At 41.9% G+C, this 16,731-nt stretch overlaps 1 protein-coding gene across 4 annotated transcripts in view; it reads left to right on the forward strand.

Annotated features, from left to right (window-relative positions):
- cobl (cordon-bleu WH2 repeat protein) overlaps nt 1-16,237 on the forward strand; it is a 159,962-nt gene extending 143,725 nt beyond the window's left edge. For all 4 annotated transcript variants that reach the window (XM_080720938.1, XM_080720937.1, XM_080720940.1 and 1 more), the window contains 7 exons: nt 952-1,058; nt 2,169-2,309; nt 2,556-4,216; nt 4,575-4,808; nt 7,400-7,516; nt 10,275-10,589; nt 12,350-16,237. In XM_080720938.1, the coding sequence (XP_080577064.1) occupies nt 952-1,058; nt 2,169-2,309; nt 2,556-4,216; nt 4,575-4,808; nt 7,400-7,516; nt 10,275-10,589; nt 12,350-12,430 (2,656 nt within the window). In that variant the 3' untranslated portion in view covers nt 12,431-16,237. The remainder of the gene's footprint in view (nt 1-951; nt 1,059-2,168; nt 2,310-2,555; nt 4,217-4,574; nt 4,809-7,399; nt 7,517-10,274; nt 10,590-12,349) is intronic.
- The last annotated feature ends 494 nt before the right edge of the window (nt 16,238-16,731 follow it).

Consider the following 16,731-nt stretch of genomic DNA (forward strand, 5'->3'; position numbering starts at 1 on the left):
GTTATGGCTAATACATCAGTGACTCATGAGAATGCTCTGTTGAACTCTTGAATAAGGAATAAAGGAAACACAAACTCTGTGGTTAATAATATCTTTATAGCTGCACATTTCAAAGACACCCTGTTCTAATGTAAATTCCTTTTTTCTTTTTAAATCAGCTTCATATTATTAAAACTAAAAGTTTAGTTTTCCTTGCCCTGTTATTTGAACTGTATTTAGCCTTTCGTCTAATTATTAAGGGAAAGGGTGGTGGCTCTAATCCCAGGAATGGGGGAGGGGGTACTATTAATGCCAAAGTGTCCTTGAGCAAACCATTCACTGCTTGCTGCACCACTGTCCGAAGTCTCTTTGCCATTACATACACTACTGCAGGGTTCCCCAATTAGTTTTCCCCAAGGGCCGAATTATGTCTAGGGTACCCAGCCGAGGGCCACAACATTGCAGGGGGTGACGGTGGCGTTCCCGCTACTCCAGCGGCAGTTCAGATATCGTCGTTGTCGGGTGAACATCTTGTATGTCCAAAACCGTTTGTTTTGCATTTATCATTTTAAAAATGATTTTAACTAGTGAAAACAGCCGATCTACATGCACACAACGCCTCGCATCGCGAGGCCGCGAGGCGTTGTGTGCTTGTAGATCTGCTGTTTTCACTACTTTTGTGCGACGGCCTTGTATGATGAAGCAGGGCTTTACTTTGCGAAAGAACATATAAATTCGGAGATACAAGGTTTCCACCTGACAACAACGATATACTAGTGTTGTTGCTGCTCTTATACTACCATTATTACTGGGGTTGGTGGGGGCCAGACAGTAGCCCACCCACGGGCCGCAGATGGCCCGCGGGCTGCCTATTGGGGAACCCTGCAGTACTGTGTGTATATCTTTGTTGATGTATGGAAATGACCATTTTCTGTGCCAATGACTTTTCAACTCTGTCTTCTATTCTCTCAGACACAGTGACATCAGCCTGAAGAAGTCAGTCAGGTTAAAGGACAGCTATGAGAAAGACCCAGAAGTCACCGTCCATCTCAGTCAGACTTTTGAAGCAGATTTAGCAGGTGAGGCTTGTAACGTAACTTTTAACTGAGACCCGAGACCTCACAAGCCCCAATATACTGTACATTATTTGGCAACTGTACTTTTAAAAGCGAATTCATATTTGTTGTTAGTAGTAACAACACACTAATTTATTGGAAACCCATTTCCACCACAAGTCCTGAATTGTTCTGGGTTTTTTGTTTGTTTGTTTTGTTCTCGCAATTCCAATGCATAGCATTCTGAGCAGTGTTTTAGTCAGAAACATTCACGTCAAGTCATTTACCATTTATTGCAAAATGGAATACACAATAGGCAGATTTAACCATTTATTGCATAAATGGAATACAGTTAATCTTGGCGTTTAAAGGGCTCCACGATAGGAGATGCTCCCTGAAATTTTGTGCAAGCTTTTCTGAGCATGCTAAGCAAAATCAGGGAACGCAAGCAATACCCCCCATAGGGATACAATAGCAGAATTATAGCAATACATTGACATGTAACTTAGTCAAAATCACAGTATTTGAACTTAACAACATTGACATTTAAATTAATCAGACAATCACAAGTATTTGAGCTTAGCCAGACTGATCGTGCAAAGGTGGAGGGTGGGGTGGAGGAGGCAGCTAGCAGCGAATGATTCCGAAGCTTCGGAAACCAAGCATAGGAAGAGAAAGCAAGCCTTATTTAAAGGAGCCTTCCCTACTGATTGAGCTTTGATTGGAGTAAGGCAGTCATGTGACGTAATGACCAGCAGTTATGATTATGAGGTAAGAGAACAGAGCTGACTGACATCTGACTACACTACAGCTTGCAGCGACTTGACTCCCTTGTCCTGCATAAACTAACGCTGACGCTTAATTTTTCTCACAATTTTGACATATTTTTCAATTCAGTTTTTTTGTGTGAGAAAACATGCCCTCCAAATTCTGAGATAATGTTGGAACTGTGAGGAAAGAAAATCACTATTCAGGCCAGTTTTACTCCCCTAATATGCATATTCCTGGGAAACTAATTTGATAGTGTTTATAATAATCCTTATTTTATTCTATCATCGTTTCCCCAATGCTGGATCACCCATGTGTGTATTGCCTCACTGAAACTTCACTTAAGTTGCCTCACTTAATCCACAGACAGTAATGACGTGCCAGTGTCTATGGTAGACATGGAGGTGCCAGTCACAACCATAGACGATGTCCTGGATGACTATGAACTGAACATCACAGACAGTGAGACCAAGCCACTGACCAGAACCCAGTCAGCTGATTGCAAAGGTACAGAGCAGTTTGTTTTTCCTTCTTTGAAATGTATACTGTCTGATATGTTTGATATTTCACAGTTTAATTGAAAAAGTATATATAAGAAATTGCAACACGTTGCATCGGGACACGTTTTCGCTATTTGTTGGTTAAGGATTTTTTTATTTGATCTTGAACTTTAGACAGAAAGGAGACATTTTGTCTTTAGATGTATTCAATTCATATTTAAAGAACGTTTTGCTGCTGTTGTGTGAATTCTAGGTCTCACCTCGAGTCACCAGTCCAGTGGGGAGATACAGAACAGAAACAACAATGCATGTATGGCCAACGGCAGTAGTGAAACCAGCAGTGTGAACTCTCGGGAGACACCTCATCAGGCAGCACAGCTGAGCCAATCACAGGAGAACAGGCCTATGAATGGCATGCTGAACGAAGAGAAAAAGACGTCAACAACAGTGGAAACAAATAAAAAGAGCAATGCAGAGAGAAATGCAGTGACAGAAGGAAAACAAAAAAGCACAGTGTCAAAAACGAATCTCGATGTGCAGAAACGGAAGCAGAGCATGAAGACTAAACCTGATCCCGTTAAAAGCAACACTCTCACTGTTCCAGAGATGAAAAATAGCCCGCCCCCAACCAATCAGCGATTGACGGATGAGGATGGTCATATTCCTATGTACCGGGTCCACAACAGTAACAACACCGGTACCACCACCTCACATAGCAAGATAACCTGCAGCAGCACATCTCGGTTTGGTATGAAAACATTCACCATCGTCCCTCCCAAACCTTCTGGTTCTAGTAGTCATGCTGTGATGGAGAAGCCGGTAATCACCCAAACCACCACGGGTGCCATCAAAATCGATGAGCAGGGGAACATGGTGAAAGCGGGGTTGTGCCGTAACAAATTTGGGGGTTCGTCTGAACTGGAGGTTTACACCAGGGAAGGATCTCCTCTGTTGGGGAAAGCCAAAGCCTTCTGGAGCTCAACTGAAAAACAAGACAGTGCTATGGCCTCCAGCAGGAGTGTTAGTGACAAGGTCAAGGAGAATGCAGATGACCTGAAAAATAATCCTGCCGCTGTCTCAGAAAGGTTTGAGATGACCCACAAGACAGAGGGCCTGAAAATTGCTCAAGTTTCAACTCATGAGCTGGCAGAGAATGTCAAGCTTAAAGAGACACTGAAAGAAACTGTAGAGGAATCGGTGAAAGAAGTTGAAGTCGAAAGTCGTAAAAAGGAAAAGCAGATAGACAAGGAGAGCAAAGTGTCTGTTTCAGAACCTCCACAGCAGCCCAACAGTAAACCTCCCCCTCAACCTACAGTCGTCCCAGATCAGAAAAGAGACCTGTCCTTCCTCAAACCATCAAGGAGAACCTCCAGCCAATACGTGGCCTCTGCCATCACCAAATACACCCCGAAGACTTCAGTTAAACCTGACATTACACCCAGCATCCCAGAGTCCGCTACTCTTAGGACGGGCAGCTTCTCCCAGAAGGGTCGGTCTATATACGTGAACCCACAACACTCTACTCAGTCATTTGTGTCAGAAAGTAAAGTGATGAGGTCTGAATCCATGTCTGACCCAAAGAGTTCAATGAGGTCTAATGAGTACGTCTCCGAGAGGCAGACAGCTCATGAGGAAGAGAGACGGGATTGGGGAGCATGTGCTAGTAGCCTTCAATCCACCAAAGAAAACTCCAAGAATTTGATAGCAGAAACAGCCAACACTAAGTGTATTCGACCCAGTAGCCCCGCCCAAATGAACCTGAACACTACTTACGGCAGAGATAATCTCCAACATGTCCGGGCCAGAAGCCCCAGTCCTTTGCGGACTAGCTCGCTGCAATCCCCTCCTCTACGGTCAACCACCAAAGAGGTTCCAGCCTCCAAGACACCGTTTCCAGCCAAGATCAGTGTCACTGTATGTATCATGCTTTAAGAAAAACATATTTCCACATGGTGGACAGCCATATTAGAAATGCAAGACCGTTTTGTAATTTCACACTAACGTAAACCATGTAACTTTGATTGATATCTGATATCATGATATTTTAAACTGCATGTAACCATAGCAAAAATAACATGCTTGCAAACCTTTTTGTAGAACTAGACTAGAGTGGTTACCAAGATAACACAGCTTTGGTTTGTTACTTTTACATGAATATTCTCAGTTATGAAAGTGGTAAGTGAAAATGTTTAGCATAATTAGTATGCAGAGGGAACTCCACTCCGCCTCACTTACATATTATTATATTATATTGTTATAATTATATTACCAGAGCCACAGAGAGACGGCCACCACAGCCCCCCATCCAGCACTGCCTAAGAAACCAGAAACGTCCATCAGTGAACCCAGTCACGGCGTGCTCCCCGAGCCACAGCAGGTCACAGTGTTTGGGCCAGTGAAGAAGTTCAGGCCGGTGATCTGCAGGTCTATTCACAAGGAAACGTCTCTCCACAGCAACCTGATGGAGGCCATCCAGACTGGAGGAGGGAAGGAGAGACTGAAGAAGGTGATGTTATGGGTGGAGAGCATCATACTGTTTATTCTCATATAGGCCAGTGGTTCAGCCTGTGGGGCACGAGGGTATTGCAAGTGGGGACGCCAAATAATTGACAAAACAGTAAGATTTTAATGATAATATGACTCTGTCCCTAGAGTTTGGTTAATAATGGGCTGCCGTAAAAAGGCAAACGGCCGCTAGATCTCACCCCCTCGGGTCAGAGCTAACATGCGTTAGAAATGGACTTACGGTAAAAAAAAACTATTCTCCTTTAATATTAAAAAGTTACACGAATAATATAATAACAACTTATTACTTATTATAAGTATTATGTTGATTCAAGCCGGAATACATTAAAATCGATTGGTTGGCATGATCATTAAAACAAACATGCTCTGAAAATGCACAGTGCCCACCCACCTGACCAGGACATGACTGCCAATAGGCTGCCGTGTTAAGTGGTCAGATGGGCGGGCCGCAAACGCCTTCATGATGTTCAAGTGGGTCCTGACCCAGAAAAGGCTGAAAATCACTGATGTGGGCCATAACTGTAAATAATTGTCATTAATAGCTGTAAAAGTGTATTCATCACATATAGCCTTTATTTGCCCCGGGTGAAAAGCAGGAGGGTAACTGTTAGCAGCCCTAGGGCTGATACAGCAGTACAGTAGCTGATCAATCAGTGCAAGCTAAAGTGTCCGGCCAGCTGTGTTGTCACCGTGTGCGACCACAACCACACTGCAGCATGTCTAACATGGCCACGGGGGTTGCCACATTGATCTTCATACCCAGGATTACTGGGCGAATGGAGTTTTTGCTAACTCAGCATCCTTAACTGCTTTAGTGCCTATCCCGAACTAGTTCGGGATGATTTGGACCGTCCTGGGTGCCTATCCCGAACTAGTTCGGCTTTTAAAAAAAAAAAATGTTTTGTATTTTTTCGAGCCGGGCCGCCGGCCGTCATCTGTTTACACGGCCCGCGAGAGCGTCGCGCCGCCGATATTTACCATCCACTCCAATGCAATCCAGGATCTTTAGAGCTCATTTTCTCTGTTCCATGCATATCCATGAGGTGTGCAAGGTTTAATCATGGCTAAATCGCCGAAAATAGGGCTTCTAAAATGCTTGGTAGCCAATTGCTAACTTCAAGCTAACTTCATCCTGTCCCTGTTGATGACACAAAGGAAAGTGTTCAGGCTTGTCATGGCTGCGCACAGCTTGTGCTGTTACAGCGCTTGTGGATGGGTGTTTTCTATGGCCACTGGGCGCCCTCTAGTGGTGAAAAGGTGGCATTGAAAGCGTTAAAAAGTGATGGGAAAAGTACTCAAATTTTTTACTTACTAAATAAAAGTCTCCATACTGCAATATAGAAACACTGTTAGTAAAAGTCCGTAATGTATTGTACAAAAGTACAAAGGTATTGGCACCAAAATGTACTTAAAGTACCAAAATAAAAGTACTCATTATGCAGAATGTGCCATTTCAAGTTTTCAAATGTCTATGGAAATACTCAACTGAAGTACCTCAAATACCTCAAAGTTGTACTTCAGACTCTTCAGTTCTCTTCTGTACTTCAGTACAGTATTTTAGTAAATGTACTTAAGTTACTTTCCACCATTGTCCTTAAATCACTTGACAACAAGGCAGGCGCGCTGACAGCGAGGACTGGTGAGGCCAAGCAGCCGATGGCCTCACGGGTCAATGAGCACAAATACTGCTAGAAAAGAGCTGTTCTGAGAGGTTATTGGTCTGGTTACCAGACTGTAGTACTTGTCCGACTTTATTCTTTCCATCTTTCCACATAAACTTTATTTTGCCGCGCTGCTCCATCCCACAGTTGGCACACACTTGGGCCATATGTCAAATTGACCGGCTTCAACTGGGACTCGTCGGGACGCATTTCGCTAAGGGATACGTTATATAGTTTAATTTATATTTATTTATTTGTGAATTAATTTTCTCCATTGACTTGAATGGTAAAATGCAAACATTTTACTTTTCCCAAATATAGAGATAACTGACATCTTATATGTCTGATGTCACTGGCTGCGTCCAAAATCCACCCTATTCTCCAATGTAGTGTACTAAAAGGGGGCTCCGCCATTTTGAACTAGTGTCCGAATGTATAGTGAGCATTTTTGTACCCTATTGTACTGAAGTATCCCACAATGCATTTGGATTTGTAGTATGCATTCGATGGTCACTATTCAAGCCCTACCGCCCCACAATGCACTGCGGCCGCTCTCTCGCGTTTTGAGCATGCACATGCGGTGTGCACGCGCACACTCACACTGCGACTACATGGGCTTGACACAGTAGGTCCATATATGGGCATTCCAAGGGCTTAATATTGATGACATCAGGGATATCCATATATGGGCATAAAACGGACAAGGACGGAATGGTTAGTACCACTCAAATAGGAACAAGGACTGACAGATGTCCATATATGGGCATTTGGGCATGAAAGGGGCAAATGGTAAGATGGAATACATTTTCCAGCGGATTCCTCGTGACTTGCATCAGGGCAACCACACTTGCAATTTCCCAGAATTGCACCATTTTAGTTTTTAATGATTTTCTTCCTCTCTCGTTATTAGATATCTGGATCTGCTATCAGCAGCATGAAGAAACCATCTTATGAGGAGGAGGAGAACGAGAGGTCAGCCCTGCTGGCTGCCATCAGGGCAAAGGGCAGCTCTGGAAAGCTGAGGAAGGTAAAATGATCTCAACATTCATGTTACACTATGAGGTACCAACCATTTGATCTGATTCTGAAGTAGATGTCCCCACACGACTTGTTCTGATGCGTTCATATATTATTCATGATTACAAATGATTGTAATACAGGGTTTCACCTACTGTATACCAGTTCTTCCTTTTTTATACTTTTGTTGTGAACAAAATGTTCAAGTGCTGGGAATCAGACATCTGCAGCCTAATAATCCCAAGGCATGTGTACTCCTGTATAGATAAGGTATCGGGCAGAAACCTCGTATCTCCAAGTTTCAATTTTTTTTTTTTTTTTCGCAAAGCAAAGCCCTGCTTCATCATACAAGGCGGTCGCACAAAAGTAGTGAAAACAGCCAATCTGCAGGCACACAACGCCTCGCGGTGCGAGGCGTTGTGTGCTTGTAGATTGTCTCTTTTCACTAGTTTAAATCATTTTTGGAGCTGTGTGAAGCACAGGCTCCCTATACGTGGCTGTGTGGGTCTGTGTGTCTGTGTGTCTGTCTGTGTGTCTGTGTGTGTGTGTGTGTGTATGTAGCCTGAACTTCCTAAACTTCGGCACGCCACTAGTCCCACAGTTTTGCCACCACACACTCGCGCCATATGTCAAATCGACCGGCTTACTCGGGAATCGTGGGCTATTACTTTTCTAAGAGAAAGGTTCTATAGTTTAATTGATATTAATTTATTAGTGAATTAATTTTCCCCATTGACTTATAATGGGAATCGCAAAAACTCACATTCAATTATTTGTCTCTCGCAAACCATAGGGGCTAGAGTTTCAAGACTTGGAGAGGAGGTTCATAATGATTTCAAGGATTAAATGAAAAATAATTGTGTCATTTGGCCGCATGGTGGCACCATAACACCCCACTTTACGTTTTGGCCTGTAACTCTTGAACCGTAGGTCGGAAAATTCAAAATATTTTTTCCCTGGATTCCTTGGGCCATGACGCATCTCCCCATATAGGCCACGCCCATTTGCGCCATGATAGATTGTCCGCCATCTTGAATTTTCTCCAAAACACACTTTTTGCTCCTTTTCCTACATATTTTCTTCAAATGTCACAAAAAACGGTACACATGATCCACACACACACACACACACACACACACACACACACACACACACACACACACACACACACAGCTCCACTTCACACGGGTGTGATTTTTTAAAATGATTAATACAAAACAAACGGTTTTGGACATACAAGGTTTCCACTCGACAATGACGATATATTGAACAGTGTATAGACATTATGCATCGTTACCAATTAAAACCCTATAGACTTCATTGACTGGGGTCCACTGTGGGTATGTACTGAGCCCCCCACTTTTTTTTCCCTCCACACCAAATCTCTACCCCAAAAATTAAGTAATGTAATTTTGCCTAATGATCACCTATTATGACATGCCCATAATAGGGACACTATCAACGTTTTCAGGCCAAGGACCCCTTAGTTTAGACAGAGGTGAAGCAGGGACCCCCACAACCTTTTCAGATTCCATATAGTTTCATTGTTTGACAGCATAATCATCAGTGTATTTTGGATTCATGTAAATTTTTTGTTTTCAGATATTTTAACCATCATTACCTAATTAACTTGACCTTTCACTCTGTACTTAGCCTTCTCTTTTTCCCTCTGCATCAAACCTCTTTGCTGAAAATAGCCGATCTACAAGCTCACAACGCCTTGCAGCGCGAGCTTGTAGATCTGCTATTTTTGGCTACAGTTCTCAGAATATGGACACTAGGGTTCAAGTTGTTAATATAAAACGGATTGGAAGATTTGGAGGACCCCCTGTAGTAACTCTGAGGACCCCTAGGGGTCCCGGACCCCCTGTTGAAGACCCCTGCTGTATGTAGTTTAGCTATTTACGTATTCACAGAACCATGCAAGCAACCGTGCAACCAGCTTGCAGATCCACAGGGCAAGTAGGGCATTCATTTACGAAGAAAAACACAAAAAGTTACAATATGGAGATGAGAGGTTTCTGCCTGACAGCAACGATATGTGCGTTGGTTTCTATTTGAATCCCTCTGTGTGGACTGGGAGTTGTGGTTTGTTGTCATGTAAGGAGCCATGTGGAATGAAAGGGCCAGGAAATGTGCTGTTGTAACCGAGGCCCATCTGCGGTTCTATTCTAGAATGTTCCTGACCAGTGCTGGAATCTCTGGAATGCTGCATTACTAAATCAGACTCACAGCCTTTGGGCTTAAAAAAAAAAAGAAGAAAAAAAAAGAAAGGGAAAAGTTTCATTTGTTTTGATTGAAGATAAATATAGAAGACCGTCTTTGAATGAGAGTTTTCGTGAAACGATGTGTCTGCGTGTATAGGATCAAATCAGAACAGAATTTAATTTTTTATAATTGCGACCGTCAGGTTGCAAGTTACTATGAAAACCTCCGTCTGTCCGTCCTGTCACGTCACGCCACGCCACGCCACGTCACGTCACACTTTTGGCCCTACTCTTATCTCCGGCACCGTTGCCCCTATCCATGCCAAACTTTGCACACACACTCCTTGGCTGGCAAACCACAACCTCCGCCCCTGATTTCTAACAATGCCCCTGTTCTAGCGCCATCATGAGGCTGCATGTATACATGCGACCTGGCGGTCGTTTATCTCCCGATTAGGGAGTCTTACTGGTATTATTTATATAACACTTGCACTTTCGTTGCTTGTGTTCCTGTAAGCTGTTTGCTTTGCATCCACCGTCTCTCCTCTCTACACTCCACAGACCAAGTCAGAGGCGGCTGAGGAGCTGGAGAACTTCAGGAAGGATGCTGTGGTGGAGGAGAAGAAGAGCTCTCCCACTTTCACTTCCCCTCCTCCTACTCCTCCCTTCAGCCCACCTCTGCCTCCACATGCAGGGGTCCTTCCTCCACCAGCGCCAACCGGACCTCCACCCCCGCCCCCACCCCCGGCCCCTGCCCCGGCTAGGCCCAGTGGGGTTCTGCATCCTGGCGCTAATGTCAAGATGAACCCTGCCATGCTCAGAGAAGCCATGCTGGAATCCATCCGCTCTGGATCTGCCGCCGAGAGGCTCAAGAAGGTAGAACCACCTAACAACTCCTCCACAACACAGAGTCCTGCATCTTTAAAGGGACACTAGTGCGCACTTGATAAGCATCAAACATATAATTTTCCAAATGTCTGTCTGTCTGTCTGTCTGTCTGTCTGTCTGTCTGAGTGAGTGTCTGTCACAGCGTTTCTCCTCAGTGGCTGGAGCAATTGATCTGAAATCGCATCACCATTAGCATATGAACACACCTAACATAACTGTGAAGCCCGTTTGTCACTTTCACAAATCATATGCTGTATATTAGCATTTTTATGGTGTATCTATATCTATTCTGCATCTAGCTTGAGGCATATCTATTCTGCATCTAGCATGAGGCAACATGTTTAACCAGCTCTGTGTGTGTGTGTGTGTGTGTGTGTGTGTGTGTGTGTGTGTGTGTGTGTGTGTGTGTGTGTGTGTGTGTGTGTGTGTGTGTGTGTGTGTGCAGGCGGGTGGGCGGGCTGTTGTCTAGCCCTGTTACAGATTTTGTCCAAAAATCATGCAGATCGGTACACAGTATCTCTGTAGCCATTAAACGAAACGGGTATTTCTTACATTGATGCTCCTACATATTATCATGCAAGCACCAGTTAAAGTTACTTTCCATCCCTCATATACTGTGTGCACAGTGCACATCCCATAACCCACACACTGCACATCATTTCGGAGCTCATATCTTTGAACGGGTAAGGGCTAGTTTCAGTTAATTGGTGAGAATTGGCATATTCTAACCGAGGCACGCCAATGGACAAGTGCAAATCTCAAGGCATGCCTGTATTCATAGCGATAATAATTGCAGATCTACAAGCTGACAACTGCATCACAAAGCCTTGTAAGAAAATAAACCAATGCATTTTTACCTATAATGATATTCCCAAAATACGGTTGTCAGTTTGAAAGTGGTTAATCATGGATTTAATGTACCTGCTGTCTCACAAACCTCGATTCCACTCAACAACTCTAGTGTCTATAAAATCATATAAATGACTAACTATTTGGGTAAAAAGGACAACTAAAGTTAGAGAGGAGACACTTGGGAAGAGTAAGAGAAACATGGAGGTAGAACATAGAGACACACAGAGGAAAGAGACACATCTCTGGAGCCCTGTCAGCCTTGTTGTTTGAAATTTCTCACTTCTTACTTTACCTTGAGTTTGAACTGGCCCTGAGCAGAACAAAGCCCTCCTAGGGTACAGCAGCTGGGGAAGTGGAAGTGGAGCGTAGATTCTAACACATACAAAGATTCAGCTGACAGATAAACTGAACTGTTGTATGTGATGTGTTGAGGGAGAGGATGGGTTCATTTTCAGGTCATGAAATAAATGAAGCCTCCAGAGGAGAACATGTTAAAACTATTTAGCAAAGCAGGTACATGTATGCAGTTTAAAGCTGACAGTGCCAATAGCTAGGGAGGACATACTCATTGGTAAGAATGTTTTTCTCTGAGGAGCAGGGTTTGACAACTGCTGACTGAGTCAAACTTGCTTCTCAATTGCAGAGAAGTTCCTTAATTTTAAGCCCAATCGGCGATCTGTCAGTCAAGCCCCTAACAATCCTAACCCAAATCTGAAACTACCGTAACTTTGATACGACATTAACCCACATGTGTTTGATTTATTCATTATGTTTTGTTTCCCGTGTACAGTTAATTACAATCGCAAGAATGGGATAATTTCTTTGCATTACGTTGTTAAGAATCTTGTTGCCAGACAAGTGTCATTTTTATTTTATATTGTGTCTCTACCCTCTAGGTAGCTGCGCCCACCAAGACAGTTCAAGTGAATGGCAAACTGGGGACCATCCAAGCAACTTCTTCAACACTCTCTCAATGATAACAGTAGAACACACTTGTTTAATATCACTGGTGCAACTAGTTGAGTTGCATGATTCAAAATCAAATCACAATCACCAATGCACCAAAAGGCTCCACATCAACACTGGGACCTTACACAAAAGTACTTAATGATTTCATGACGGGACTGATGGTTTGCCAGGTAATCTTTGTTTGACCTCACATTTTCCAGTGACAAGACTGGGGGAGATGATTATAACTATGTGTTGCTGTCACTTTTGGCAGTAGCCAAAAAAAGGTAACTTTTTACGGAGTTAGCGGAGAACATACTACTACTAAGTACTTGAAAGTTTGCGAACCCCTTGGAATATATTTATATTTCTATATTTGTGCAAGAGTATGACCTAAGACATCAGATGTCGCTGTTCATTAATTGGAGTCATGTGTTTTCAATGACACAAACAAACAACCCAGTTGGTTTTACAGGAAATACGAGGGCTCACCATGCTGCGTGCTAAAATGATACATTTTGATGCCGTGACCCCACCCACCACCTCTGGTATGAGACATTAACAGACAGTATAACAACGGTATAAACGATGAGAAAGACGACAATGGGTTTCCAACACACGATGTGCCCAACACGTCACATCAAATAAAATCTAGAATAGGCAGTCAACAGAAATGTGCAGTATGAAAAGGATGACTTGCGCATCATGTTAAGTGATCACTTTAACTACTGCATAGCCTACCTTAAACACCTAACAGAATACAGGGGCCAAAAACAGTGAGCATATACCGGTAGGCCAACAGGTGCCTTATATATATATAAACACTACACATGATTACTGTATGCACTAAGGAACATTCCCCAACGCACCCACATCAATGGAACAAAGGAGAATAAAGTTAAAGGTAGGGTACTTTTAATAAAAAGTGTTTTGTTAAAAGATGAAAGCACTATATTCTGATAGTAATCGTTGCATTAGAGTGTTTGCTAAGTGACAGATGTCTCCCTGTGTCTCCAGCACTTTAATAAACAGAAGATACATTTTCAGGTGGGTTGCTAATTTCAGCCAATCACAAACTTTCAAGCATCAATGTAGTTTAAAGCAAGACGATGCCCTACTTTCAGCTGTTATAGTCAGATATTAGGACAACCTTTGGGCGATTTCTGACATTTGCTTTCCTGAAGATGTTTTTGTGACCTCTTGCTAACACATTAGTATACAGTAACATGCTAGTTTTAGTTAGGAGGTGACTCGAGAGCCTCTTCTGTATTGCTAGTGGCACGTACTACGTACTTCCAGTTCTAAACATGTCACTTACCTTATGTGTCATGCCATCCGTACTTGAATTCAGTAGATATTGTAACTAAAATATTGGAACGATGTACACAGCATGTGCCAATAATATGTTTTTGTTGCTGGGCAAAGAAAGCACACATTTTGATCAATGATATCCATTCTAATTTCTGATCACATTTGTTGTTTGATCTATTTTTTATTTGAGTTTAACACCCTTAATTTTCTTCAGATGTTAGGGATGCCGTAAACTGTTGCTTACTCAGTGTTATAGTATATGATTAAACATTTGATGTTTTGATGTAAATATTCCATAAGGTGCAATATGTTTGACATGATAATGTTACCATATCTGGGTAACTTAATATTTAACACATTTAAAATAATCGAAACAGACACCTTTTCAAGTATACTTTCAAGGAAAACAAGGTGTAATCCAGGTGACAAAAGGTACAACGTCAGGTCCTAAAAGTGTATTCTTTTGCCCAGATCTGGACCATAATGCCAATACTTCGTACTGAGGTGTTTCACTGGTGGTGACTTAAGTCTGATTTATACATATCATATGACACTGTTGCGTGGTGAAAATAGCAAATCTACAAGCTCACAATGCATTGCACTGCAGCGCATTGTGAGCTTGCAGATCTGCTATTTTCTCTGCGTGACACCGTTGAACGACAAACTATACATTTAACATAACTTGTGCCTGCTACTACTTATTCCTCTCCACATCTTGCCTCTTGCCCTTATTTTATGCTGCTGTTTTAAATAATTTTAATTACATAATCAGTGCTCTTCAGAAAACCTTTATCTCAAACATTTATTCAGGAATAGAGAAATTTGATATTTTTCTTTTTCTTAATGGTTTGGACCAATGTTTCATGAGCGTCGTTGCAGGCATGTGACACTGTTTTATTTTACATGTGAGCTACATTGCCATCCATCAAGTGAAACAATTCAAACTGCATTATATAACGTACATTCACACACATGCGCGCGCACACACACACACACACACACACACACACACACACACACACACACACACACACACACACACACACACACACACACACACACACACACACACACACACACACACACACACACACACACAGGACTAAGCTGTCCTTTCCTTGACATTTCAAAGCATTTTTGAAGCACTGTCAGTATGTTATTGGTGGGTGCCACCAGGAGATAAGAGATTATTTATCAATGAGCAATTATCCATTATGTAAGAAACTACACAGTTTTGAGCGTTACCTGAGAGTGTAACAATGGAACCAATCCCTACCCATTTGCACATTCCCAGTTATTTTACAGTGTAGTTGATGTAGAATGCCTTAGCACTAATGTAGTCAGTCTATGGACTTGATTTATGCACGATTTCTGACATTTCATTCTACTATTCTGTATTGAAAACATCTAGTATGAAGCTATGACTGTTAGAGAGAAAGGCATACAGCCACTTAAACCCTAGTCGACCGGAGTCATCCAGGCCTCTATACTCTACCAGGTCTTTGCCGGAAACAGCCTATCTACAAGCTCACAATGTGTCACGTTGTGAGCTTGTAGATCCACTATTTTCACCAAATGTTAGCCCCAGAATAGTGGCGCTAGGGTTCAAGTGGTTAAATAGTATATTTATCAAACGTGGTACCGTTGCATTGAATTGTAAAGACCTGAATGATAAACCATAGAGGACACATATTCAGATGTACATATTGTCATGTGTGATTAGGTAATAACTATACATATTTAATTTATCTTCAACACGCAAAATAAAACGTGTTTCTTTTTTCTTTGGGCCATGGCATTTTAGACAGGTTTCTAACGATGGCTTTCATTTTCTGGTTAGAAAATAGATGGTTTCATTTACACACTATATCTTGCAGTTTGTTATAGTATAGTAATTGTATATTTTGTAAACTAAAGAGTAATTATCACAATGATAGATTTGGATTAAATGGTCCTTCACTAGAATTGCATTCTAATGATTTAGTTTGTGTGTTTTATAAGCTATTGCTTTTTAAGTTTCACTTTTTTTTCCCCCAGATGAATTGCACATCTATTATTTTTGTCTACTTTTTTTGTGATTCAATAAATGATTTTGTAAACTAGAATTGATTGATCATTGAAGATCATTTATTTGATCTGCAGCTCCTGGCTGCAGCATATCCCTCAATACAATAGGATTCCAGTGTCATTTATGCTTTGTTGTAGATGGTGTATAAATTAAGTATAAGAGGAAGCACAGAACTTCTGTAAATATGAGACTATATTTAGTCTTCAGATTTAGAGATTTTATCTCATCTTACATTCAACAATGAACACAGATGATCATTTGGCATGTCCGTACTAAAAATTATTGCATTTGCTTGCAAAATATGTTTCGGAATGGAATTATAATGTAGGGTTTTATAAACACTAACCATTTTTCGTAGTAATTTTAAAACATTCTAGAAACCATTGTAAATTGTTTTCGAAATTGCTTATTTTCCCAGTTCATAATTGATGTGCATTGAATGTATGTCTGTCTGTCTTTCTGTCGGTCTGTCTATCTGTCTGTTTGTTTGTGTGTTTGTTTTTATATATTTTTATGTATAAAATTCTTAGTCAATATTTACTTGAAATGGTATTGTTTATTGTTTATTACTGATCCCCATTAGTCCTCATCACAGTGAAGACTATACTCTTCCTGGGGTCCAAGGTAGACACTAGTCTTGAAAGCCAGGCCTGATCCACTTGTTCCATCCCCAGCAAAGTGGTTGTTTGTGCTATTCTTGTATCATTATGGAATATGTTGTAATCTCTCTCTATCTCTCTCTCACACGCACACACTGTACACAAACACTCTTTCTCCATCTCTGTCTATCTCTCTCTCTCTCTCTCTCCCACTGTCCCTGTGTGGAGAGTATTGCCACATCACAGATCTGCTACTATTCCGAGCAGTGGCTCATGACCCTGACTCACCGCCATGTGGTCATACATAATGGCTCTCACAGAACTTGACCCTGCATTCCTGATTCCTGAAATA

The sequence above is a fragment of the Nannobrachium achirus genome (genome assembly GCF_963921795.1).
Source record: "Nannobrachium achirus genome assembly, chromosome: 2".
Classification (NCBI taxonomy): Eukaryota; Metazoa; Chordata; class Actinopteri; order Myctophiformes; family Myctophidae; genus Nannobrachium; species Nannobrachium achirus.